Source organism: Urocitellus parryii, chromosome 1 (assembly GCF_045843805.1).
Source record: "Urocitellus parryii isolate mUroPar1 chromosome 1, mUroPar1.hap1, whole genome shotgun sequence".
Lineage (NCBI taxonomy): Eukaryota > Metazoa > Chordata > Mammalia > Rodentia > Sciuridae > Urocitellus > Urocitellus parryii.
The window spans coordinates 156052027-156078860 of NC_135531.1; the positions used below are offsets into that span (position 1 = coordinate 156052027).

The 26834-nt window shown below is 41.0% G+C and overlaps 1 protein-coding gene across 1 annotated transcript in view; it reads left to right on the plus strand.

Moving 5' to 3' along the window:
- Positions 1-9591, plus strand: part of Rars1 (arginyl-tRNA synthetase 1) — a 32275-nt gene extending 22684 nt beyond the window's left edge. The window contains exons 13-15 of the mRNA XM_077797764.1: positions 7823-7995; positions 8390-8637; positions 9384-9591. Coding sequence (XP_077653890.1) covers positions 7823-7995; positions 8390-8637; positions 9384-9493 — 531 coding nt within the window. The 3' untranslated portion in view covers positions 9494-9591. The remainder of the gene's footprint in view (positions 1-7822; positions 7996-8389; positions 8638-9383) is intronic.
- Positions 9592-26834: the final 17243 nt, after the last annotated feature.

Here is a 26834-nt window from a genome sequence, read left to right on the forward strand (position 1 = left end):
TGGTATCCCATTCGAATGGCAGCATTTCGTTCCCTTTGCCGGGTGACCAAAGCAACTGGTGGGTCCTTACCGGCTCTCTCAAGCCCCATCTCAATCCTGTTGCCACTGCCTATGAAGGCTCGGTTGGTGGCGGGACCCGGACGAGAAGCAGTTTCCGCCGGTTCCTTAGCACTGAGCCAGAGCAGTTTGTCTGCGAGATGCACCGGAAAAGGAGCCTGAATTCGGCCGCTCCGGGCTCGGTGTGTGTTCTGATAGGAGCAGGCTATTCGCCCCAGATCCACATTAGCTCAGCAATGCCTAGTGATCTTGAGCAAACGGTATTTACACGATTTAAGACTCCCTATGCCCGAGCAGCTGGAGAGGTCAGACTTGATACCTCCGTGCCCACCGCCATGTTGGATCTCGTTGCCTTTATTCTTGATTGCCATTCTGACTGGAGTGAGATGAAATCTTAAGAGTAGATTTTCATCTGATAAAGATGAACACTTTTTCATATATTTGTGGATAGATCATATTTTTATGAAGTGTCTGAGTTGCCTAGCACATTTATGGGGGTTTTCTGAGTTCTTTATATATCCTTGAGATTAATGCTTTGTCTAAAGTGCATGTGGTAAAGATTTTCCCCGAGAAGGAGCTTTTGAGTTTGAATCCATCCCATTTATTGATTTTACTTCTTGCACTTTAGAGGTCTTACGGAAGTCAGATCCTAGGCTGACATGATGAAGACTTGGGCCTGCTTTTTCTTCTAGTAGGTGCAGGGTCTCTGTTATAGCGCCTAAGCCTTTGATCCACTTTGTTAATGTGATTTTCCCAGCACCATTTGTTGAATAGGCTATCTTTTTTCCAATGAATGTTTTTGGCACCTTTGTTTGAGTAGGAGATAACTTTGTGTGGGTTTTTTTTTTTAATGATACATAAAAGCTAAAAATTGTTCTCTGGGGTACCATGTGATGGTTGTGTATATATTATTTCCTCTGACATCTATCATTTCTTTATGGTGAAAACATTCAAAATCCTGAGATATACAGTATATTACTCTGCAGTAGCACAGCATGGAATAAGTACCCATGTCTGTGGCAATGCCATTCCACTCTGAACTTGATGAACTTAGATTCCACAAGAGTACATGCACTACTTGTCTTTCTATGCCTGAGTTATTCCCCTTAACAGAATGTTCTCCCATTTCATCTATTTTATGGCAAATGACAGGATTTTGTTCTCTTTTTATGCATGGCTGCTTAGTATTCCCTTGTGTATATGTACCATATTTTCCTTACCCATTCATCAGTTGATGGACACTTAGGTTGCTTCCACATTTGGCTTTGTGAACAGTGTTGAAATTAACATGAGTCGGGTATCTCCTTCCACATACCCATTTCATTTGCTTGGGTACACACCCAGTAGAGGGATTATTGTATCATACAGGACTACTGTTTTGTCTTTTGAGAAGCCACCAGTTTTCATAGTGGCTGTACTAATTTACCTGCCTACCACTAGTGTACTAGGTTTCCCTTTTTTCCCCACATCCAGGCAGTCATTTGTGTTTTTGATAATAACCATTCTTAGTTGATAAACACTACAGAAATGTAAATCAAAACCATAAGGTTAACATTTTTTCCCATTAATGTCATCTTTGGAGAAATCTCCATTCAGATCTTTTTGGAGTATTAGGGGGTTTTGCTATTGTTTGAATTATTTTGGGTATTGATCCCTTTTCAGATGTGATTTGCAAATACAGTTTGCCTCATTTGCTTTGCTGTGCAGAAGCTTTTGGGTCCTGGTCCATTCCAATAACGTATTTCTGTAATGTTTTCTTCCAGTAGTTTCAGGTTGATCTTTAGTGTTTTGATTTAATTTGTTTGCATTCTTCTGCAGGTAACCAATTTTTTCTAGCACCACTTGTTAAAAAAAAACTGTCCTTGCTTCACTGCATGTTCTTAGCACCTTTGCCAAGAATCAGCTAGAAGGGCTGAGTGTTCAGTCCTTACGAGGAAGAAAAATAATCAGTTGGTTGTAGGTGTATGAGTTCACTTCTAGGCTTTTGTCTCTGGTTTTTTTTTTTACCAACATCTTGTTTTGATTACTGCTTTTTAGTTTTGGTACCGGGGTTGAGTGCCCCAGTTTTGTGTTTTATTTAGAGACAGGGTCTCACTGAGTTGCTTAGCATCTTGCTTTGTTGACACTGGCCACCATGCTCAGCAGTTGTTTTGGTCTTCATACTGAAGCTGTGGCTTACAGGCCATCTTTGTAGAGCACTCAGATTTTGTATAGTTACTCTTACTAGCTCACTAGTGAATTTTATGACTTATGTTTCGGTTGTGTATATCTTTCTATTATGATATCAGATTTTTCTTGCAGCTTTTGAGTTTCCCTTAAAAGAGCTGTTTTAAATTTTTCTATCTAGGAATTCCTCCCACTGTTTACTAATCCAATCCGGTTTTGGTACCTTTTTTAGTACATTAAACTAGGCCATGGCCCCCAGAACGTCCTTGATGCTTGCCCAGTATGAGACATCAGCCAGAGCTTACAGGATGAGGTTCTTCCTAATTTGTGCCCATCTTCCCAGAAACTTTTAAGAACAGTTCTGCTATTTGAGCACTAGGTGGCACTATATGCCTAGGTTTGCCACAAGTCCACCGTGCTATGTTATTATTTCAGCAATAGAGTGGGAGCTAAGCCAGGTTTGTCCAACTACACAGTTGTCCTCTCAGTGAGCATTGTCTGTGGGAATATCTAAAGGATACTCCATCCCTCTATCCCAGAGACTCCCGGTGCCAAAGTCAACAGCCTGTGGTCAGACCAAATTATTGTGGAGGGAGTTACCCCCATGTCTGTGACCACTATTGCCACCCTGAGTCCATGGCTTGATGAGCTCTGCATAGGACTAAGGCCAGTGCTGCTGTGGGCCGCTTACTAATGTGGTACACTTGGGGCCTGATACTACTGCAACCAGGTATGGGTGTTGCTGGCCAGAATAGTGTTCTAATGGACTGGGGCTCTGTGTCTTACTCTGGGATCTGGCCAATGTTAGTTTTCATGAGCTTGGCACTTGGTTCCAAGGCAAAGTCCTGTGTTTACTTTCCTCCCAGTGTAGAAGTCTTGTTCTGGATTTATGCTGTGCACAGTAGTGGCAAAGGCAGCCCCTTGTCCATAGAGAAGGACAGTAAGCCTGGGTATGCCCATACAGCAGTTGGCAGTGAGGCAGGTCAGAAATGTGAGTTTATCCCACTGAGGTACAGCTCTGCTTGGTGCTAGAGCACATCTAGAAACTGTCTATAAGTACCTGCCGGGGATAGTTCTGCTGCCTGTGGTTGTGTGGTGAAGACAGCCACGAAGGCTGACAAAGTTGGGATGCACCCAAGTCTCCCAGTCATGGGTATTTGTGTAGGTTTTGCCCCAAGCCTATTTCAAGAACAGACCTTAGGTCTGTCCCATTTGTGCAAAGGCCCCTGCCTGCTACCAGGAGGTTCCCTCGGGCCTGTGCTTAGGGAGCCTCTTTCCTAGTACTCGGCTCCAAGATGAACTCCTAGCTCTTGTGCCTTTGCTCCCCTCACAGTAATCTTTCTCATGTTGCCTCTGCCCACAACTGGATTTTTGCCATGGCAGGCCTCATACTGGGTTTCTGAAAGTGTGAAGACCTGTAGTTATTTTCCTTTCCCCTAAGCAACAGGTGTGTCTCCACACTGATCAAATGATTCAGTCAACTCTTTCCTGCCTTCAAAGCATCTTACAGTATTAAAACCCAGAAATGTTGGTCTGTCCACCATGTGGCTCTTCCCCCCCCCCCATCAAGTAGTTTGCATGAATAGTTCTACTTGAATTGTGATCAAGGATATTTGTCTGTAGCTTGTGTTCTTACCAGGTTTTGGTATCAAGCTAATATAGGCCTTGCAGAATGTGTTTGGAAGAATGTCTTCCTCTTTATCTTGAAATAAGAACTGGTATTAGTTGTTCTTAACAATGAAGCCATTGAGTTCTTGGCTTTTGGTTACAAATTCAGTGTCCTTACTTTGAAGTGTTTGAGTTTGTGTTCATTGTTGGCAAGCAATATCTAGGAAATGTGTCTATTTCCAAGTTATCATATTTGGTGGCATAGTTTTTCATAACAATCTTTGTATTTCTCCAGAACCTGCCTTTGTGTGTGATTTATTCAAGTCGTCCTTCCAACTGCAATTCATCTTTGAGGGGCAAGCTCTTTGTTTTGTTAATCTTTTGTATTTAAGTTTCGATTACATTTATTTCTCCTCTGATCTTAATTTCTTCTAGTTTGGTGTTTAGTTGGATCGTTTTCATTGAGATGCAACGATAGATTGTTTATCTGAGGTCCACTTGTTGTAAGCATTGACTTGCTATATACTTCCCTCTTGGTGCATCGTGTTTCCATTTGTTTCAAAAACTTAACATGGCCTTGATACATCAGTAAATAGGCAAAGGAACTAAACACCCTTCAAGAAATATGAACCATCAATATATGAAAAGATGTTCAACATGTCTAGCAAGTAGAGAAATGTAAGCTACACTGAGATTACATTTGGGGCCGGGGTGATAATGCCCACCTGTTAGCCTGAGGCAGGAGGATCGCGAGTTCAAAGCCAGTGTCAGCAATAGCATGGCTCAGGGGTTGATCGCCCCTGATTTCAATTCCCAGTAACACACCCCTCAAAAAAAAAAAAATAACAGAAGGCTTTGTTTTCTATGCCAGTTGCCCAAAGGGAAAAATAAAACCTCCTAAATCATAATTGCTTCTCCTTATGAGAAACCCACGTACATCATCTACAAGCAAACCTAATGAAAAGGGACTTGAATATATGCAGTGGAAGAATGTGTGTCCAGTGTTACCATGTCCATCATGTTAGAGAGGAATGTAAATAATAAAATTAGCAAGGGGGTGGTGACCTTGTTCCTGGTGATATCAGGAACAGCTTAGACAATCAACTTGTCCTCAACCTTTAAGATGGGAAACTATTCATACATATTTTTAAAGGAACATTTAAAAGGTCAAAAACTGCTACAACTTTACTAAGTACAGAAATATTCCATTTAAAGCAACAAAGTTCTTGTTTCATAGGTTTTTAGAAAAACCTGTGAACAACTTTATAACCAACTTAATGAGATTTTCTTTAAAAATTGTCATTCACAAACTCTGCACCAGTTCTTCAGATCCTTTACAATCTGCTTAAACCTTTGGTTTTGCCTTCTATTTCCAGTAATTTTATTTGACTATTTTTTTCTACTACCTAGAATTCTTAACTTCCTTTGCTTCTCTCCTACTTACTAGTTCCTTTCTACCCATTTATTTCCTTCCTTAGATTTATAACTTAAAACAGTCCTTTAATAAACATACTTCAAATTATAAAACAATTATTCAAGGTAAATTTGTTTAGAGTTTAAGTTATATATGGACAGAACATCTTTTTTATATGAAGATTGAACCCAGTGCCTTATGCATGGCAAGTGCTCTACCACTAAACCACAACCCCCTAGAATTTTCAAGACTTAAGGTTATTTAAACCATAATACCTAGTGAAGACCAAGGAAGAAATGGTTGGGAATTGTTTACCATGTATCTTTTCTTTAATTACTTTGTTAAATGTGGAATAAAATACATCATCTTTAATTTTGAATTGATATTTCAGTTTACTAAAGTGATTATGTTCATGTTTTTAACGATCAGATCTGGATTATTCTATGAATAGATATTAGGCATAGTCTTTTAAAGATTTAATGTTTTTCTAAGAAACATACCCTAGAAGTTAAATGGCTGTATTTAATCCATTTGCATACTAAGTAAAGCACTTCAAGGATCTAGCAGGTAGCCTTGCCTACTCAAAGGCAAGCCTGGATGGCCACAATTGAAGACATTATTTTACCAAATTTACTGAATATGTACTTAAATCATATGAACTAAAAGGCATTTGAGTTAATTACTAAAGTTTATTTGGGTGTTCATAAGTCTGTTAGTCAATTTGAATACGTTTTCTTAGGGGAGTTTACATGTAAATAGTTCATTTCGGACTCTCACAAGAGAAATGACTTCAACAGTTTAATCCAATTTTTTTTAACAAATAGGACAAGTTAGGGTCACCTGTTCATATGGCTAAGCTTAATCATAGGAAGGCAAGTAAAGATATTGTTTCCATAAAAGTTTGCTTTAAGAAGCCTCCTTTGCCCCTACCTCTTGCATGTGGGGAATGGAGCCCAGGGCATCCTGCATGCTAGGCACATGCTTCACCACTGAACTGAGGCCCCAGCCCGAAATGAGCTTAGGGGTTTACTGGCTGGAATAATAAACCTCCAAGTGACCTTGAATTTAATAAGTTATCTTCATTTTGTTTGATCTAATGATCAGGAACCATTTTTAGAAAGGTTTTTGAGAGACTGTAGGTTTTCTTCTATCTTCCCCCTCAAGCTTTTCCTGGCTCATATGCAAGTTGGAGATCTTTTGTTATGGCTCAGGATTTTAACCAAGGTATAGGTTGTTTTAAGAGGCATAATTTGAGGAACTCTATACATACCGATCTCGCTCTTTCCTTTTAGATTAGGAATTTTCAGTTGTTTCATCAGCTTAGCTGTTAGGTGAGAAAAAAACTCAATTCATGCCCCTTTTAGCATAAACAGGTCATCAGAAAAGAGATGACTTAAACTATGTTAAGAACTACTATCTTACAGTTTGACCATCTAGAGTCCCTGTCGGGGGGACTTTTGCATACTTTTAGGGAAAATCCTTTAAGAACGATCTTAGGGAATGTTCAGGGTTTAGGCAGAGTGTCTTGCTTTGATAAGCATGCTATGCCCAAGATTCTTTTTCACCTGATAGATGACCTAGCTACAGAGTGACAGAAATGGTCTTACCTCTTCATGAGCAGGTTCTCTTCACATAGATGTGGTAACTACCCCAGCAGCTTTTAACTAGCCATCCTGAGCCCACCATTTAGAATGTTAATTTTGGCTCAGAAAATTTTGAGAAACATGAAGTTAATTAGCAAATCACGTATAGACATGTGTAACCAAAATTAAGGCCCATACAGATTGTAAATCAATGTTAAATTAGGTGCACAGAACCAAAAAAAACTCACTAGAGGAAATCTTAACAGAATATAAATGCTATGGAAATATGGGTACTCCTCAGGACAGTGTCCATGTGCTAGAAATGACTCCAAAAAAGACAAGTCTTTTACCTAAATACTCCTTATCAAACCAGTTCCTAAATAAAATCAGCAGGGTTCCACCACCAAACAGTTGCAGATTCTTCCGTGCTAGCTGCTGTCTAGCAATCTTAGGACAACACTTCCTTTGTAACTTCCCATCCATACTTATTTGTTAGGATTGATACCAGCAACCCTGTTTTTATTTTGACAACTTTCACAATTGATTTACCCAGACGTCACACAGTTGCTTCCAGTGAATGGTTGGTCTGCTCAACCTCATCTATCATGGCCGGAACAGAAATAGATGGCTAAATTTTTTTTTTAAATACATTACTTCTTCCACTCGAATTCTTGTTTTATTTTACTATAGTTTTCTATAATCAATAATTTATATCCACATCATACCATAAATACTAACTTATGCTTTGGGTTTCATATCTATTGAATATAAAGTGTTAGCTTATTTTCCAATCACATTTCTCGTAGAAACATTCATTATGCACAGCAGACGATTTTTATAATCTTTGCACATCAGCCCATGTCATTCTACGAGTATCATTGTTTATTGATAAGTGTGCCAATAGATGCTTCCTACCCCAGTATTCTGCCCATTGGACATCTAGGCAAAAGCACTGGTCAGTAAGCTAAGAAGTGCTCTTTTGTTTTTCCCAAAGGTCTTAACTGCAGAGGAATTGAAAGCTGCTCAGACATCTGTCGCTTATGGTTGTATCAAATATGCTGACCTTTCCCATAACCGGCTGAATGACTACATCTTCTCCTTTGACAAAATGCTCGATGACAGAGGGAACACAGCTGCTTACTTGTTGTATGCCTTCACTAGAATCAGGTAATCTTATTGTGAAGCAAACAAAGTATTCTTAGTTGCTCCAAAATGTATGTTTTGTATATACAAGTGTCTTTGGAAATGTGTTCCCTTTTAGAATTACAAGTTATATGGAACCTCTTAGCCTGTTCCCATTTACTCTGGCAGATTTAAATACCAAACAGGCGTCACCTGCCCCCCAAAAGAATATTCCCTTCCAGTATTGTAAAACACTTCAGACCAGCTTATTTTGACTAGTGATGTGCCCCAGAGTAAATGCATTGTCTATTTTATAAGAATCTCTTAATTTCTGATTTACATCAGTCATGTCTTATTAGCAATCAATTACATGGGTTCTCGTGGAGAAGAATGTGTGTGCCTGACAAAATGGATCAGTAGTGCTTGTCTGGCATTCCAGGTCTATTGCACGGCTGGCCAACATTGATGAAGAGATGCTCCGCAAAGCTGCTCGGGAGACCAAGATCATTTTGGACCATGAGAAGGAGTGGAAACTAGGCCGGTGCATTTTACGCTTCCCTGAGATTTTACAAAAGATTTTAGATGACTTATTTCTCCACACACTCTGTGATTATATTTACGAGCTGGCAACTACATTCACAGAGTTCTATGATAGCTGCTACTGTGTAGAGAAGGACCGACAGACTGGTGAGCATCTTATCCTCTGTCCATATTGGAGAATGGGTGCTCTGAGGGAACTTGGGCCGGGTTGCATTTCCCATTTGTTTATTCATAGAAATCCTCCCTTTTCCCCAAAGAATTGCAGAGTAATCCATACCACATACAAAAATGGACAAAACGAGAACTAATGGTAGCAGAAACAGTGCATCTCCACTCAGGCATTGGGGGGTGGGTGGAACCTTACAACTTCAAGAAAGACAGTTGACAGATCCCTGGGAATAGGGCATTCTCAACAAAAGCGGAGTATTAGAGAGGCCAAGAACGTATTTGAAACTGCCTTTCTAGGTTTTTTTGTTTGTGGAGCATGTAGTAGAGTTCTGGGAATCAAACCCAGGGCCTCACACTTGCTAGGCAAGCACTCTACCACTGAGCTATACTCTCAGGCCTGGAAAACAACAGGTGATCCTTTACTACCTTGGGTTCTCTGACACTTTCCATGGTTAATGAAGTATATTAAAAGTGTTAAGTAGCCATTTGTGAGGCTTGTTCCTGAGTGAAATTTCTAAAAAAGTTCGTTAATACATTGTCTGAACCAACTATGACCCTAAATACTATCAATCCTACAAGAGAATATAAAATCTACATTTCATTATTGCAGACCTCTATAGTTCTTTTTCTTCTTGGTTTGTCTACAGGTGGTTGTAGTTAGACTACACAGCTGATTTTTCTACATAAAAACCAAGCTAATCAGTGTCTCTTCTCTCTCTTCTCAGGAGAAGTATTGAAGGTGAACATGTGGCGCATGCTGCTGTGTGAAGCAGTAGCTGCTATCATGGCCAAGGGGTTCGATATCCTGGGAATAAAACCTGTCCAAAGGATGTAATCCCTTTCGAATACTGTGTTTTTACCAAAGTGGCCATTAGCACTGTTTGCTTTTTTACAATCATGTGGATCCCAAAACTACTAAAAACATTTTCTCAACTATCTGTGTAAAATGTGGTTCTTTAACAACTAGTATTATTAAAAAAAAAAAAAAGGCACTTTGTTCCCTAAACCAAAATGACAGTGGAGGCCATGGACTAATGTAGGCTTAGGAACTATAGTCCTGGAGTTTATTGGCAGGGATGTATTTTCACTTACTTTAATCAGATACAGATCTCATTTATGCCCCAAGACCTTTATATACCTCTGTTGTTCCATTCCACTATTTGTTGGTAGGTTGTGACAGAGCTGACACTCCGCAGCGGTAATTACTTGCTCTGGAACAAAACCAAGATTCATACCCATGCATGTATAACTCCCAAATTCAAGCTCTTATTTTTGCAATCCAATGACACTGGCAGTGTAAAAGACCTTGTTTCAGAGGGAGGGGGCAAGAAAACAGACTGGAAATTTCCTCAAGTCCTGGATTAGCTCCATTCCAAGGGAAACTAGAAAAAGCATTAATGTCTACACTAAGATTGCAGTGATTTACCTAGAGCAGTCAAGGATCGTCCCTGGGCTTAGCACATTGTCTCACTTCATGCAATTGTTGCTTTAGCAAACCAGGAGGAGGTTGTTGGTGACAGTAGCTGGGAGAGTGGGGGGAGGCCTCAGCAGTGCTTTGAGTCAGTGAGCATTTCCATTAACTAACAATGAGAATTCATGGGAAGAAGTCAGCACAGTAGAATGACAAATGCTTAATAAATGTTAACTGTTGCTACGGGGCTCCAGACTCAAAAAGAACCTTAGAAATGATGTTAGCAAGCTACATGTGCAGGCTGGTGTGTACCAGATGGACGTGTCCACACCAGCTCACTGTATCAGGTGTGGAGAGACTAAGCAGTTTCTCAGCCTACCAACTTCACACTTTCTCCCTAGACCTGGAATCTATGGACCTTACCACTAAAGAAGAGTAAAGATGACGGAATGCAGGAGCATGTTAAAAATCAACCGACGGTCATGACTGATTCACATACTAGAAAGCTCAAGAGCAAGTCAGTCTCTGATGTGCCTAAGACAAAACTTTGTTGTACCACAATTTACAGAAATACAAATGTTAGATAACATCAAGAACTTTCCCTTAGGAAATAGAGCTCTGGTTAGCCTGGGTTTTTTTGTTTTTTAAAATAGTTACTGATAGCACCACATATAAATAAATAAAATGAAGGTCTGAGACTCAAACCCAGTGCCTCACACATACCAGGCAAGCACTCTACCACTGAGCCACAACCCCAGCCCTTGGTTAGCAAGTTTTTAATGCTCACTAGTATGTTGATTTGGAAAAGCCATTTTTTTGTTTCTGTGGGGGGTTGTCCCTGTTTTGGATTTGTTGTTTACTGTATTTGAAATCAAACCCAGGGCCCCACACATGCTAATAAGTGCTCTGCCACTAAGCCACATCCCAACCCAAAACTGAGACAGGTCTAAGTTGCCCAGGCTGCCCTCAGTATTCCAATCCTCCAGCCTCACCTTCCCTAGTAGCTGGGATTATTGGTGTGTGCCACCAGTCCAGCAAAATCCTTAATCTCATTCAAGTCTAAGGGCCCTTCTGTGACCCTTGCCTCTTGACCTCTTGGGGGGGAGACTTTTTTTTCTTTTAGCCAATAAAAATACTTTTTCAGATGAACACGTTTGTATTCATTATTCCTAATAAAATTATCTGTTTCCACACACATCCTAAATTACAACATAGGCATAACATGTGTCATACATAGCTAGGGGGTTTATTGTTTATTTACTTTTAAACAAACTGAATGCTGTAGCCCTTCATTAAGAGGGTACGTTACATGCATTTTCTAATACCATGTGCTCCCATCATGTCTGTCACATTTTGGTGCACCAAACAGCCGAGGGGTAAATATAAAGTTCTTGAATGTTTTTGTTTTTTGGTACCAACGATTGAACCCAGGGCTACTTTACCATGGAATCCTTTTTAATTTTTATTTCTAGACAGGGTCTTACCAAGTTGCTAAGGCTGCCCTTGAATGTGCCGCAGCCCCCAAGTCACTGAAATTAGAGTATTACTACAGCAAACACAAATAAGGGAGCGAACCAGCTTTATTGCTAATGGAAGGTTTCAGTGGTCTGGATAGAAGATCAAACCAGTTGTTTCAACATTCCCTTAAACCAAAGCCTAATCCAGGGCAAGGCTTTAACCCTTCGATCCCATTAATGCTGAGGGAGGTGAAGAAGTGGCAGAAGACAGTTTCATGAGGTTTTATGAAAAAAGCCATCTCCATAACAGGGGAAGCAGCAAGTGCTTACCTAGGCACTGCATCAAGTTATCCAGAAAATCTAGCTGAGGTAACTGACAGAAGTACTACCCTAAAAACAAAAAAAAAAAAAAAAAAAAAAAAAGATTTTTAGTGTAGATGAAATAGCCTTAATTTAGAAGAAATGGATTTTCATAGCTGGAGAAAAATCAAAACCTGGCTTCAGAGGCGAGGCCAGGCCAATTCTTATTACAAGAAGCTGTTGACTAAGTTGAACCCAGTGTTCATGTACTACTCCCAAAATCCTAGACCCTAAATGATTCGACTAAATCCTGTCTTTGCAGTATAGATGGAACGCAAAGTCTAGATAACATGCCAATGTGATTTGCTGAATATTTTAAGCCCACCAGTGAGACCTACTGCTCAGAAAAAAAATATTGCCTTCAAAATATTACTGCTTATCCAATGCACCTGATTGCCCAAGAACTCTGATGGAGACGTACAAAAGAAATAGCAAGAGAACTAGGATTAGAAGTGATGCCCAAGAATTTGAACTGCAGCAATCTCATGACAACTTTAATGGCAGGGAAGTTGCAAAGAAAGTTTCTTGAGATAAAATCTGTACCTGATGAAAAGGCTGTGAACATCGTTGAAATGATCCAGGACTGAGAATGTCACATGAACTTAGTCAATAGAGCAGCTGCAGGGGTTTAGGGGATTCACTAGGATTTTGAAGGAAGTTCTGTATGGGTAAAATGCTACTAGATTACTGGCGTGCGCCACCATGCCCAGTTATCAACGGCTGGGGAGGCCAAGATAGGAAGATCACGAGTTCAAAGCCAGCCTCAGTAAAAGCGAGGCGTTTAGCAACTCTCTAAATACATAGTAGGGCTGGGATGTGGCTCAGGGGATGAGTGCCCCCCCAAAAAAAATGCTACTAAATATCATATGCCACAGAAATTGTTCAGGAGAGGAAGAGTCACTGTAGCTAACATCACTGTCATATTTTAATGAAACCAAGGCCACCCTCCAACCTTCAGCAAGCACAACCTAATTAGGAACCAACAAAAAGATGATGAGCCACTAAAGCCTTGGGGTTTATATTGTGTCCTTGGTGAGCAGTGCTCGCCCGTTCTGCTTCCTAGTTGTCATCTTGAGCCGCTTTCCTCTGCCACACCTTTCCATCTTGAAGTTCTGCCTCACCCAGGGCCCAGAGCAACCAAGTGCACCAGCTTTGGACTGAGCCTTTAAAACCAGGAGCCACAATAAACTTACTCCCCTCGAAGTTGTTGTTATCAGGCAGCAATAAAATAAGTTGTTGTTATCACAGCAATAAAAAACTTTAAAACACTAGCAAAGGAAATCCAACGGCATATCAGAAAGATCACGCACCATTATCAAGCTGGATTTGCCCCAGGGATATGATTTAATATAATATAATGTATGCTTTTTATATATAATTATATATATTATATAATACATAATATACACAAGTCAATAAATATAATACAACCCATCAACAGAATAAGGGGTAAAAAAATCATAAATAGGTACAGACAAAGCATTCAATAAAATCCAATATTTCTTCATGAAGAAGCATTGAATACATTAGGAATAGAAGGATTCTACTTCAATGTAACTAAGGCTACATGACAAATCCACAGTCGGCATTTTGTTGGATAGGGAAAAGGTCAGAGCATTTTCTCCAAGATCAGGGACAAGACCAAGATGGCTACTCTTGCCACTCTTGTTCAATGTAGAGCTGGGGTTTTTTTTCAGCCAGAGTAAGAGGAAATACAAAGGCATAGAAATAGGGAAGAAGTTAAACTGTCTGCAGACAGGATTATATGTATTGAAAAAGATTTTAACAAGGCTATTAGAACTGACAAACTCAAGTTACAGGATACAAAAATCCCACACATTAGTAGCCTTTTTATACACTAATAACAAATCTGCTGCAAAAAAAATCATGAAAGTGAGCGGAGGATGTAGCTTCTACACAGTAAGCCCTGGATTCAATCTCAAGCAACACACACTCATGAAAGCAATTCTATTCACAATAGCTACCAAAACAATTCCTAGGAATAGCCAGGTGCTGTGGTACACACCTATCATCCCAGCAGCTCAGGAGGCTGAGGCAGGGGGATTTCAAGTTCAAAGCCAGCCTCAGCAACAGGGAGGTGCTAAACAACTCAGTGATTCCCTGTCTCTAAATAAAATACAAAATAGGGCTGGGGATCAAGTGGCCTAGTGATCAAGTACTCCCGAGTCCTATCCCAGGTAAACCCCACCTTCCCCCCCCAATAAAAAATACCTAGGAATAAATTCAAGGAGGTAAAAAAACTCTACAAAAGACAAAAGATGGAAGGACCTCCCACATTCACAGAGTAGAAGAATATAGTGAGAAAACCCATTTTACCCAAAGCAGGTTATCAATTCAATACAATCCTCATCAAGATAACAAAGACAGTCTTCACAAAGCTAGAAAAATTCATATTCTAGAATCCATAGGATACACAGAGGACCCCAAATAACCAAACCAATCTTAAGGACAAAGCTGGAAGCATCCCAATGCCTGATTTCAAACATACTCCACAGCCGTAGCAGTCAGAACAGTATGAAAAACAAATGGAACAAAAGAGAGGCCCAAAAATAGTTCCACATACCAGCACCCAACTTATGGGACCAAAGGTGTCAAAATAGACATTAGAAAAATGATAGTCTCTTCAGTAAATGGTGCTGGAGAAGCTGGACATTAATATGCTACAGATTGAAACCTGGCCTTCCTCACTCTACAGAAGAATCAAAATGGATCAAAGATCAAAATGGAAGACCTGAAACTAGTAAAGGAAGCAAACAGGAGAAACTACAACATCAGTATAGACAGTGATTTGGTGGGGGGGAAGGCGGGGGTAGTGTCCCCAAAACACAGGAAACAAAAGAAAAAAAAAAAACACATACACAAGATTACAGCCAACTAAGAAGCTTTTGCACAGGAAAGGAGATAACAGTGAAGAGAACCTATATAACAGAAAATATTTGCCAACTATTCATCAAACAAAGAATTAGTACCTAGAGTGTGTAAGGAACTAAAAAAAATAGTAATCCAATGTTATAATGAGCAAATGATCTATCTAAATAGATGCTTTCCAAAACAAGAGATAAAGGCCCATGGTGTATGAAAAAAATTCTCAGCATCATTAGCTTTTAGGAAGTATAAGTCAGAATTACAAAGAAGTTGGGACAGATGCTGGAGGAGGAGGGAAAAGGGAATCCTTCGCTCTTTAATGGCTGTACTAATTTACATTCCCACATAAAGAGTGTGGAGGTTGCTTCAAACACTAAAAATAGATCTGACCCATGATCCCTCTCCTGGGGAACATATCCAAAGGAAATGGAGTCAATACCAAAGAGACACCTGCACTCCCATGGTTACGACAGTGCCACTCACAATAGCTTAAGATATGGAATTAACCTAGGTGCCCATCAACAAATGGATCAGTAAAGAAAATGTGGTGCATATACACAATGAAGTACCGTGCAGCGATACAGAATGAAATCCTGTCATTCATGGCAAACTGGTGGGACTGGAGGACATTGTTAAGTTACACAAGCCAGACAACAGGAAGACAAGTGCTACAGGTTCTCTCTCCTATATAGAGGCTAAGAAAAAGTTGGGTCTAAATGTGGAATAGTGATTACTAGCAGCTGGGAAGAGGGTGTATGTAAAGGGAGGTTGGAGAGTGGCTACCAACACACAGAAGACATAAGTTTTGTTTTTTTTTTTTTTTTTTAACACAGAGGGATGACTACAATCCATGACTACAATCCACAACAACATTTTAGGCAGATCTGCAAGAGAGGAGTAGATGACTCGAAGCATTTTTTTTTAAAAAGGGAAATGCTTATTACCCTGAACTGATCAGCACATACTGTATCATGTATTGAAATGTCGCACTGCACCCCATTAATGGGGAGAAATAAAATGTGTCAACTGAAGAAATAAATATATATTTAAACATACATACTATTCGGGCTGGTGAAATCACCACCACAGCACAATAGGAATCGCCTACTCCCCACCCCCAGCATGCAAAGACACCTCTATCTGCAGACCAGTTCCCTCTAAGAGGAAGCTAGAGGCAAACTGAGAGGCTGCTACCACCACCACCCCCACCCAGGAAACTGAGAAAACCTCCACAAAGGGTAGAAGAAGTCAAGGCCACTCTGTCACAAGTCCCACTCTGGCACTGCACCAGAAACTTGGGAAAGGAAACCTCGTGCCCTTTCTCCCTGTGAAGAGGAGGGTCTGTCACATTTAGGACCCTAATCTACGGGCATTCAGGGCTTGACTTTCAGTCCACCAACTACCTAGTAGTGAGGCACACACTCTAGATCCCATGGAGGATAAAATCACCATGTTGTCACTCAGTGATGGTGTGTGTGCCTACTGTCTGTGAGGCCTGGATTCAGTCCCCAGTACCACCAAATAACCACCAAACAACCCGTTTAATAGGGGAGTACAAGCAATTCATTCATCTAGGGGCAGTGAAGAGCCTTAAAACTGCACAACTCCCCCGTTTTCTCCCTCAAAGGGGCTCACAGAACCCCCGTACATTGGTTAACTGGCAGCCTAACTAACTTACATTGAAGAGTTAAAAGAAGTGTCAATCATTAACCCACCATTGCAGGGTGCAGTGGCACAGGCCTGTACTCCCAGAGCTTGGGAGACCGAGACGGGAGGATCGAGAGTTCAAAGCCAGCCTCAGCAACAGTGAGGTGCTAAGCAACGCAGTGAGACCCTGTCTCTAAATAAAATACAAAATGGGGCTGGGATGTGGCTCAGTGGTCAAGTGCCCCCGAGTTCAGTCCCTTGTACCCACCTGCCCCCCAAAAAATATAAAAAAAATTAACCCACCATCCACCTGGGAGAAAGAAATTTGCCCTACACCAAGAGCCCCATCTTGTACACAGTGTACCAGGGAACAGCATTCTGAAGCTCCTAGCTCTAGCAGTGGGGAAGGTGGCATGCACAGGTCTCCAGAATGCAGGGGGAACATGGCATATTTAAATGGGTGCACAAATGCCTCCAGGGACCTCATCTGCCACAGAGAAGGGACTTGAAAAAAATGGAACACCCCCCCCTGCGGTTTCCTCTTCAGAAGGGATTTAGGATAGAGCCCCAATTTTTTAAATTGACACCGGAGCATGTTCTGCTAAACCCAGTAGTAGTCCGGGAAACAAAAGGGACCTGTCACACACAAATCTCCCTGAATACAAAACAAAGAAGTGGCTTTAAATAAGTGTCCCGACATTTCCCCTTGGAGCAGTGCAGGAAACAGGCAGGAACATGCAGTTTTGTTTCTGGACAGGGTTTACAGCATGGTGGCTGGTGGCTACTTGATGGCATTCAGGGACTAACCAGGCAATGACCCTCATCAGCCAGAGCTTACCCTGCAAGAGATGTCCCCCAGCTCACCCCAGATATAAATCTAGACTTATGTGCTCCCTTTAGAAGGGGTCTAGCCATTATAATGCACCATTAGAACAGTATGGGGAAAAGGACTCTGGCCTGGCACCAAGGACCAAGACTCCCATACCACCCCCTAAGGGACTGTAGGGTTTAGCAATCCTGAATTACTTCAGACCAACACACACACACACACACACACACACACACAGGCTTACTTCCGGCAGCTAAGATCAGGCAGTGCAGCTTGAACACAAGCACCGCCCTTAGCTGTGCACCGTCTTCCCGAGTGGGCATAGAGAGTGGGAGGTAAATGCCTGCGCTCAGCCTCACCGTGAAGACTGAACAAAAACAACCAGTACCCCACGCTTCCCAGCTGCATCTCAAGAGTCTGCTCCTATTCTACTCCTCTTGGTATACTGAGAAGACATTGCGTATCCTACAGCTCCAGGGTCACTAACAATGGATAGCAGTCTGCACAGACACAGCATGGAGAGGCATCTCAAGATCTCAGAATGTCTGTGGTGTCTCTAAGTGGTAGGATACTTGCTTAGCATGCACAGCGCCCAAGTTCATTCTGCAGTGTGTGCACACATGCATGTGTACACACACACACACACACACACACACACACACACCATAGAAACAAAACCCAAAACCAAACCAACAAGAAAACTGGAAGACTTGTTGAAAATCTTCCACATAAGACCAGTTTTACGTGGAGAGAGTCTTCTTGTTTAATGTCCAGAAACCAAGAATCAAAGGAAGGAATGGGGAAATCAAATCCAAACAAAATACATATCAGAAACTGACCCAAATGAAGTGGAGTTTTGAGATTTCTCTCAGAAGGAATCCAAAATAATGGTCATAAAGACGCTCAGAGAGCTGGATATGGTGGTACAAACCTGTAATCCTAGCTACTCAGGAGACTGAGCCAGGAGCAGGGCAAGTGCAAGGCCATCCTGAGCAGCTTAGTGAGACCCTGTCTCAAAAAATAAAAAGGGCTGGGGATGTGGCTCAGTGATAGAGCCCCCCTTGGGTTCAAGCCCCAGTACTGAGCGGGAGAGACACACACACACACACACACACACACACACACACACACACCCCTCACAGAAGTCAGGACAGCAATGCTAAACAAGCGGAGGCCTTCAACAAAAAGATTAAAGCATTGAAAAGCAAAGAAATCATGTTTCTGAAGAAATCACAACGGACATGAAAAATTCAATGAAGATGTTCAACACATCAGGTTCATCGGAGGGCTCAGTGAACCTGAAGGCAGATCACCGAATCATCCAATCCAAGGAGCAAAAAGTAAAGAAAGAATGAGAACAAGCACAGCCTAAGCAACGGAGAGAGCACCGTCTGGGACAGCCAGCATGTTGTCAGCATGCCGAAAAGAGGGACAGAAAAATAAGTGCAAAGAAATACCACCAGAAAACTTAAAATGGAAAGCCAGACCTAGACAGCCCAGAGAACACCAAGAAAGACTAATCCAAACAGAGCCACACCAGAACACACTGCAGTCACATTATCAAAACTTAAGGAGTATTGAAGGCAGCAAGGGAAAAATATTGAATCCGTATACATAGGGACCTACAGCCCCAGCCCCTGGAAAATCACACTGACTTCTTAGAAACAGTTTTGCAGTCTGGAAAGGGGCAGGATGACATATTCCTGGAAGGAATATAAAATATAAATACAAAATCCTGAAAGGATAAGACTGCCGATCATTTTATACCCAGAAACCCTGTCATTAAAAAAAACAAAGAGGTGGGGGATATGGCTCAGTTGGTAGAGTGTTTGCCTCACATGCACAAGGCCCTGGTTCAATCCCCAGAACCATTAAAAAAAATTTTAAAAAACCCCACACAAAACAAAGGGGTGAAAGACACAAAGGCTAGACCAGATTTACAAAAAAAAAAAAAAAAAAAGTGAAAAAAAACCTTCCAGCTGAAGATGCTAATTAGTAACACTAAAACATATGAAAGCACCACACACCCAGGCAAAAGAACATTCTCAATTCCAAAGCACCCCAAGACTACCAGCAGTGGGCAAGTCAACTAGTATAAAAGGCGAGAAGCAAAACAATTGGAAACAACCAAAGCTTCAATCATTTGCTAAGGGACATGTTATGAAAAAGATATAAAGTATGACATCAAAACAAAAAAGTGGAATTGATCAAAGTATGCCATGTGCATGTATGAATATGTAACAATGAACCCTACTATTATAAGTACAATATCTAAAAATAAGTACATTCATAAAAATTTAATCATAAGCAGGAAAGGGGAAGTTTTGTGAATGCAATAAAATTTAGCTTTTATCATCTTAAATTAACCTATTATGTTTTAGTGAAGCCCCCATGATCATCGCAAAGCAAAAGCTTCTTTAAAAAGACAAAAAGCCTCTTATATGTCATTTTGTATAACCCTGAGGATCGCCTTCCATTTCCATGCGATTTCCCTTCGGTAGAGAGAGAAAAGGGGAGGGGAGGGGAGGGGAGGGGGGATAGTAGAGAATAGGACAGACAGCAGAATACATCAGACACTAGAAAGGCAATATGTCAATCAATGGAAGGGTAACTGATGTGATTCAGCAATCTGTATACGGGGTAAAAGTGGGAGTTCATAACCCACTTGAATCAAACCGTGTAATATGATGTATCAAGAACTATGTAATGTTTTGAACGACCAATAATAAAAAAAATTAAAAAAAAAAAAAGACAAAAAGCCCAGTCCTCTCACCATAGTGTTGGAAGTCCTCACCACTGTGGCTCTCCGGTCAGAGAGGCTTATAGACCATGCACGGAGGGCTATTATGGTGCAAAAGACCAAATAAAAGCAATTAGAGCTGCCTCAATGTGGGAAAATAATAAATAAAAAGCAATATCAAAGTCAGACACTGTAGCCCATGCCCATAATCCCAGCTACTCAGGAGGCTGAGGCAGGAGGATCGTGAGTTCAAAGCCAGTCTGAGTAACTTAGTGAGACTGTCTCAACATAAAAAATAAAGAGGGGCCGAGGATGTGGCTCAGTGACAGAATAACACGCACAAGGCCCTGGGTTTAATCCCTAGAACTGGGAGACAACATTGCATCCCTGGATGGTAGAGAGATTGGTGCCATCATCAAGAGCTCGAGAGATGCAGGGTGGCACGTCTCACCATGTCCCCATTCAACTCTGCTAGTGCGGAAGCTGGATGGGATGTTGGAGAGTGGATTTATCACAAGCCCAACCAAGTGGTGGTTTTAATTGCAGCCATGTGCCAGATGTTGTTTCCCTAATACACAGCTCCTGGGACTGCTGGGCAGCAACTGGTCTTCCAAATGCCCTTTTCTCCATATGCCCGTAAGGCTCACCAGAAGAGGTTTCTTTCAGATCACGGCCAGCTGGGCACCTTCGCCGTCCTGGCTCAGGCTACATTAGCTCTCCACTCTGCCATCACTTGGTTTGCAGGAACCTCAGTTACCTTTCTCTTCAAGATTGCACTGAAGAAAGTGTCAAGTAAAATAAGCCAGACACAGGAAGACACTGTGACGTCACTCCTGTGTGGACTCTAACCTTGGATGTGCACAGCTGCACTCCATCATGAACTTCCTAATGTTGACGACATTTTGCTGCTCGAGTTGGATGAGTGGGAACTGTCAACCACTATGAACTCATTGGTGCGATCTCTAGGTGTCAGAGGACAGGAAGTAAGTCCAATTCAAATTCAAGGACCCTGCCATTGTCAATTTCTAGTGGGGTAGGAGTATGGGACACCTTTCTAAGGTGAAGGGGAAGCTGTTGTGTCACCTGCTTTACATTAAAATAAAAGAAACACAGTGCCTATTATTACTATTATTTGGATTGAACCCAAAAGCACTTACCACCGAGCTATGTTCTCAGCCCATTTTTGGTTTTGTTTTGAGACAGAGACTTGCTAACTGTCCCAGGCTCTGTTGGTGACCTGCACAGGAAGGTCTCAGGACCTTGGAGCAGGGCTCTACTGTTACCTGAACACAACTACTCTTCTGAGACAGCTCTTGGCTTGTTACTGGGACTTTACGGACACCTTGACCAGGGGCCACTTCGTCACCATGTGGCCTGTCCTGAACAGGGTGGTGCACAGAACTTGGATGTGCACAGCTGCACTCCATCATGAAATGAGAGTGATCTGTGCACAATCAGGCCCCAGCAGTCCCTGAAGGCACAAGTTATGTGAAGCGACCCCAATGCCCAGAGTCCTACTCTCTCCACACCACTCCTCTCAGCCTGCACCTGTGGTCTCGAGGAGAGTACCCTGTGATCTATTGACAGAGGACTGGGCATAAACGCTGAGGAAATAAAATCAGTAAGTCCAAGAAAAGTCTGTACTTCCATTCTTCCTCAGCACTATTCACAAGAGCCAAGCTATGGAATCAACCTATGGAATCAACCTAAGTGGCCACCAACTGAAGAATGGATCGTGAATGTGCGGCACAGGTGCACACAAGGGAATACTATTTGGCCCCAGAGGATGAAGTCCTGATGTGGGTCAACATAGATAGAACTGAAGACAGTGTCAAGTAAAATAAGCCAGGAAGATAAATACATGACATCATTCCTGTAGACTCTAACCCTGTTGATCTCACGGTGGACAATAGAATAATGGTTACCAGAGGCAGGGGAGGGCAGGAGTGAGGTACAGGTAAAGATTGGTCTAAATGCACTATATTGCAGTTAGCAAGAAGAAATTAGCTCTGAGGTTCTATGGCATTTGAGGGTTATTATATAATGATAACATATTGTATTTTAAAAAAATAACAGATTTTGAATGTTTTCACCATGACTAAATGATCAACATTTGAGGTCATACCATGTGCTTACCCTGATTTGAATGTTTCACAATATATATACGGAGCAGAACACTTGGTAACTTATGTACAATTTTTAATAGTCAAAAGAAAATTAAAATTTACAAAAATGTCCATACTATCCAAAGTGATCTACCGATTTAACGCAATCTATCAAAATACCAATGACATTCTTCATAAAAACAGAAAAACTGCAACTCAAGAGGCTGAGGCAGGAGGATCTCACGTTTAAGGCAAGCTGCAGGGCCAGGCACAGTGGTACACATCCATAATTCCAGTAACTCAAAAGGCTAAGGCAGGAGCATCACAAGTTCAAAGCCAAAGTTCAAGGCCAACCTCAGCAACTTAGCAAGACCCTGCTCAAAATTAAAAAGGGCTGGGTCCATCTGCCAGGGAATGAAACTAAGTCCCTCTCTCACCTTGCCCAAAAGTCAACTCAAAGTGTGACAAAGGTCTGGGAGTCAGACCAGAAACTGCAACTGCTAGAAGAAAACAGTCAACATTTAAACATAGAGGTGCAGACATTGATCTCCTCAAGGTGACTCAAAGCTCAGGAATTAAAACTAAGAATAGGGCTGGGGATGTGGCTCAAGTGGTAGCGCGCTCGCCTGGCATGCGTGTGGCCCGGGTTCGATCCTCAGCACCACATACCAACAAAGATGTTGTGTCCGCCGAGAACTAAAAAATAAATATTAAAAAAAGTTCTCTCTCTCTCTCTCTCTCTCTCTCTCTCCTCTCTCTCACTCTCTCTTTTAAAAAAAAACCTAAGAATAAATGGAATGATAGCAAATTAAAAGAACTTCTTTATAGTTGGATGTGGTAGCACACTCCATAATCCCGGAGATTCAGGAGGCTGAGAAAGGAAGATGGCAAGTTCAAAGCAAGTCTCAGCAATTTAGTGAGGCCCTAGGAAATTTATTGAGACCCTGTCTCAAAATAGGGCCAAAAGGGCTCGGGATGTGGCTCAGTAGTTAAGCACCCCTGGGTTCAATTTCCTTCCCCCACCAAAAAAAAAAAAAAAGAAAAGAACAAAACATCTGCTCAGAAAAGGAATCAATTAAGCATGCAAACAGCCTACAGAACAGGGAAAAAAAAAATTTTTACTAGCTACTCCTCTGACAGGATTAATATCCAAAATATATAAAGAACTCAAAAAACTTAATACTGAGGTTGGGGGAGAGCAAATAACCCAATCAATAAATTAACATTTTTTTAGTTGTCAATGGACCTTTATTTTATTTATTTATATGTGGTGTTGAGAATCAAACCCAGTGCCTCACACATGCTAGGCAAGCGCTCCACTACTGAGCCCCAGCCCCAGCCCTGAGCAGACATTTCTTAAAGAAATACAAAGGGTTGAGATTGTGGCATAGTGGGGAGTGCTTGCCTAGCCTGTATGAGGTACTGGGTTCGATTCTCAGCACAACATAATAAAAGTCCATTGACAACTAAAAAAAAAAAAAAAAGGAGAAATACAAATGGCCAATTATATGAAAGAATGTTTGACATCTTTAGCAATCAGGGAAATGCAAACTAAACTACACTGAGATTTTATCTCCAGTTAGAATGGCAGCCATCAAGAATACAAATAATAATAAATGCTGATGAGGATGTGGGGAAAGGGAAGCCTTATACACTGTGTATTGTAAACTAGTACATCCACTGTGATTACCAGTATGGAGGTCCTTCAAAAGACAAAGAGTGGAACCACCTTGACCATTCCTTGATCCAGCTCTCCCAATTCAGAAGAACTAAAGTCAGCGCACTACAGCCATCCACGCATACCTATGTTCACAGTGGAGTCATTCACAATAGTAAGCTACGGAACCAGCCTGGCGTGTGTGTTAACAGATGAATGAATAAAGAAAATGTCATATATTACAAAATGGAGTTTCAAACAGCCATAAGAGTGAAAGTTATTTGCAGGGAAATGGAAGGAACCGAGAACATCATGTGGAGTGCAATTTTTATAAAGTCAAGCATTATGTGTTCTCATATGTGGAGGTTAAAGAGGAAAAAGAAAAAAAATGAGGTGGGGGAGCTTCCTGAAAATAGAATGGAGACCCATAGAGGAGGATGGAGATGGGGGGAGGCAGGAGGAGGAAAGGATGAGGTACTAGGGAATGAAAACCAAATTACGTTAGGTGCATGTGTGGACATATCCCAATGAATCCCAACGTTGTATATAAGCATAATGTACCAATAAAATTTAATTTAAAAAAAATGTATAAACACTAACTCTGTAGGACAGCACCTCCAAATTCAATTGCCAGTACCACAAAATAAAATGAAATAAAAGGTGCTTGGATAACTGAATAAACATATTGAAGAACAAAACTAGATCCCTCTCACCATGTAGGGGGGCAAAAAATCTCAAAGTGGGTTAAACACTTAAATGTAAGATCCAAAACTATAAAACTAGAAAAAAAAAAAAAAGCAAAGGAAAGACTTCAGGACCTTGGTCTGAGCAAAGATTTTCTGGATGCATCTCAAAAACAGAGGAAATAAAAGTAAAAAAAATAGATGAGTTACAGCAAACCAAAAAGCTAAGCCAACTACAGCTAAGGAAACAGTAAAGAGACCCGTACAAGGGGGAAAATATGATAAATGATTCATCCAACAAGGAACATCCAGCTATCAGGAACACAGATAATGCGACAGTGGAAAAATCCCATTTGATTAAATAGTGGGCAAATGACCTGAATAGACATGTCTCCAAAGAAGTCCCGCAGATGGCCAAAAGTTGTTTAAAAAAACAAAACAAATAAACTCAATGCCACTAATCAGGGAATTGCAAGTCAAACCACAATGAGGTCAGGTCTTTCAGGGAGGATGGAATTACCATAAGAACCAGCAATTCCACCACTGGGTAGATACCCAGTGGAAATGAAATCAGCACATTAAAGAGATAGCTGCACCCCATTTTTATTGCAAATCTATTCATAATTGTCAAGATATGGACCCAGCCTAGATGTCCAAAAATGGATGAATGGGTAACAAAGATGTGGTACACATACATGAATGTTACCTGAAAAAAAAAAAAAAAAGAAACAATAAAATCCTGTCATTTATCTCAACATGGATCAGCCTGGAAGACATTATAAGTGAAATAAGCCAGACTCAAAGACAATTTCTGTATGTTTTGCTTATATGTAGAAGCCAAAGAAGTCCATCTTTGGGGATGGGGAAGAGTTGAAGGATTATGGACAGAGGATAGTTAACAGCAACGTGGTGGCAGTTACACAGAAGGAATAATTTCTAGTGTTCCACAGCACAGTGGGATAACTATGATTGACAACAAGTGTGTATTTCCAGATAGCTGGTAGAGGGACTGAGGTTGTAGCTCAGTGGTAGAGTGCTTGCCTAGCACATGTGAGGCACTGGGTTTGATCCTTAGCACCAAAAAAAAAAAAAATAATGGTAGTGTGTCTATCTACAACTAAAAAAATTAGGGAAAAAACCAAAATAGCTGGTGGAGAGAATTTTAATATTCTTAACACAAATGATAAATAACTGAGGTGGTAGATATGTTGATTACAATGTCCAATGATCAGGTCAGGCTATGTATATACTGCAATATCACACTGTCCTCCAAAAACATGCACAATTGTGTGTCAATGATTTCAAACACATAGCCTAACATTGCAATGAACCTCAAAGAACCAGAAAAGAAAAACTAAATTAGGAGGGAAATAATGAAGATCAGAGAAGAGGCTCAGGGTATAGATAAGTGGTTGAATGCTCGCCTAGCATAGATAAGGTACTCAAGTTCAAAATTCCTAGCACTGGAGAAAAGAAGGTTCAGGGCAGAAATAAAACAGAATTAAAAAATACAAAATTTCAGCCAGATGCAGTGGCACACGCCCATAATCCCAGCAGCTCAGGAGGCAGAGGCAGGAGGATTGCAAGTTCAAAGCCAGCTTCAGCAGTTTAGTGAGGCCCTAAGTAACTCAGTGAGACCCTGCCTCAAAAAATTAAAGGGTTGGGGATGTGTCTCAATGGTCAAGTGCCCTGGGATTTAATCCCCAGTATAAAAAAAAAAAAAAAAAAAAAACCACCTACCAACTAGGCATGGTAGTGCACGCTTGTAATCCCAGCGGCTCAGGAGGAAGATCACAAGTTCAAGGCCACCCTCAGCATTTTAGCAAGACCCTTAGCAACTTAACGAGGCCCTATCTAAAAATAATAAAACAGGACTGGGGATGTGGCTCAGTGGTTAAGTGTGTTCAATACCCAATACAAAAAATAAAATTACATCAAAGGTTAGCTTTTGGAAAAGTGCAAAATTGACCAATCTCTAGCTAGAGTAAGAAAAAAGATAACAAAATCAGATGTGAAAGAAGATATTACAATAGATAATACAGTACATGAAGGGATATTGAAGACCGTCATAAACAACTATATGCCAATGAGGTGGAAAACCAAGAAGAAACAGATAAATTTCTGGACACATAACTTACCAACATTGAACCATGAAGGAAAAAAAAATCTGAACGAAACAATATCACAATAAGATTTTTATCAGTAATACAATGTTCTCAACGAAGAGTAGCCCTGGACCGAATGGCTGCACTGTGAAGTTTGAGCAAACTTTTAAAGGACTAATATGACTCATTCTTGCCAATTACCACACCAGTTACCAATGTGCATTCCTTCTGACTGAACTCATTCTACAACACCAGAATTTCCATTACTAGAACCAGACAGAGACAACAAAATATGA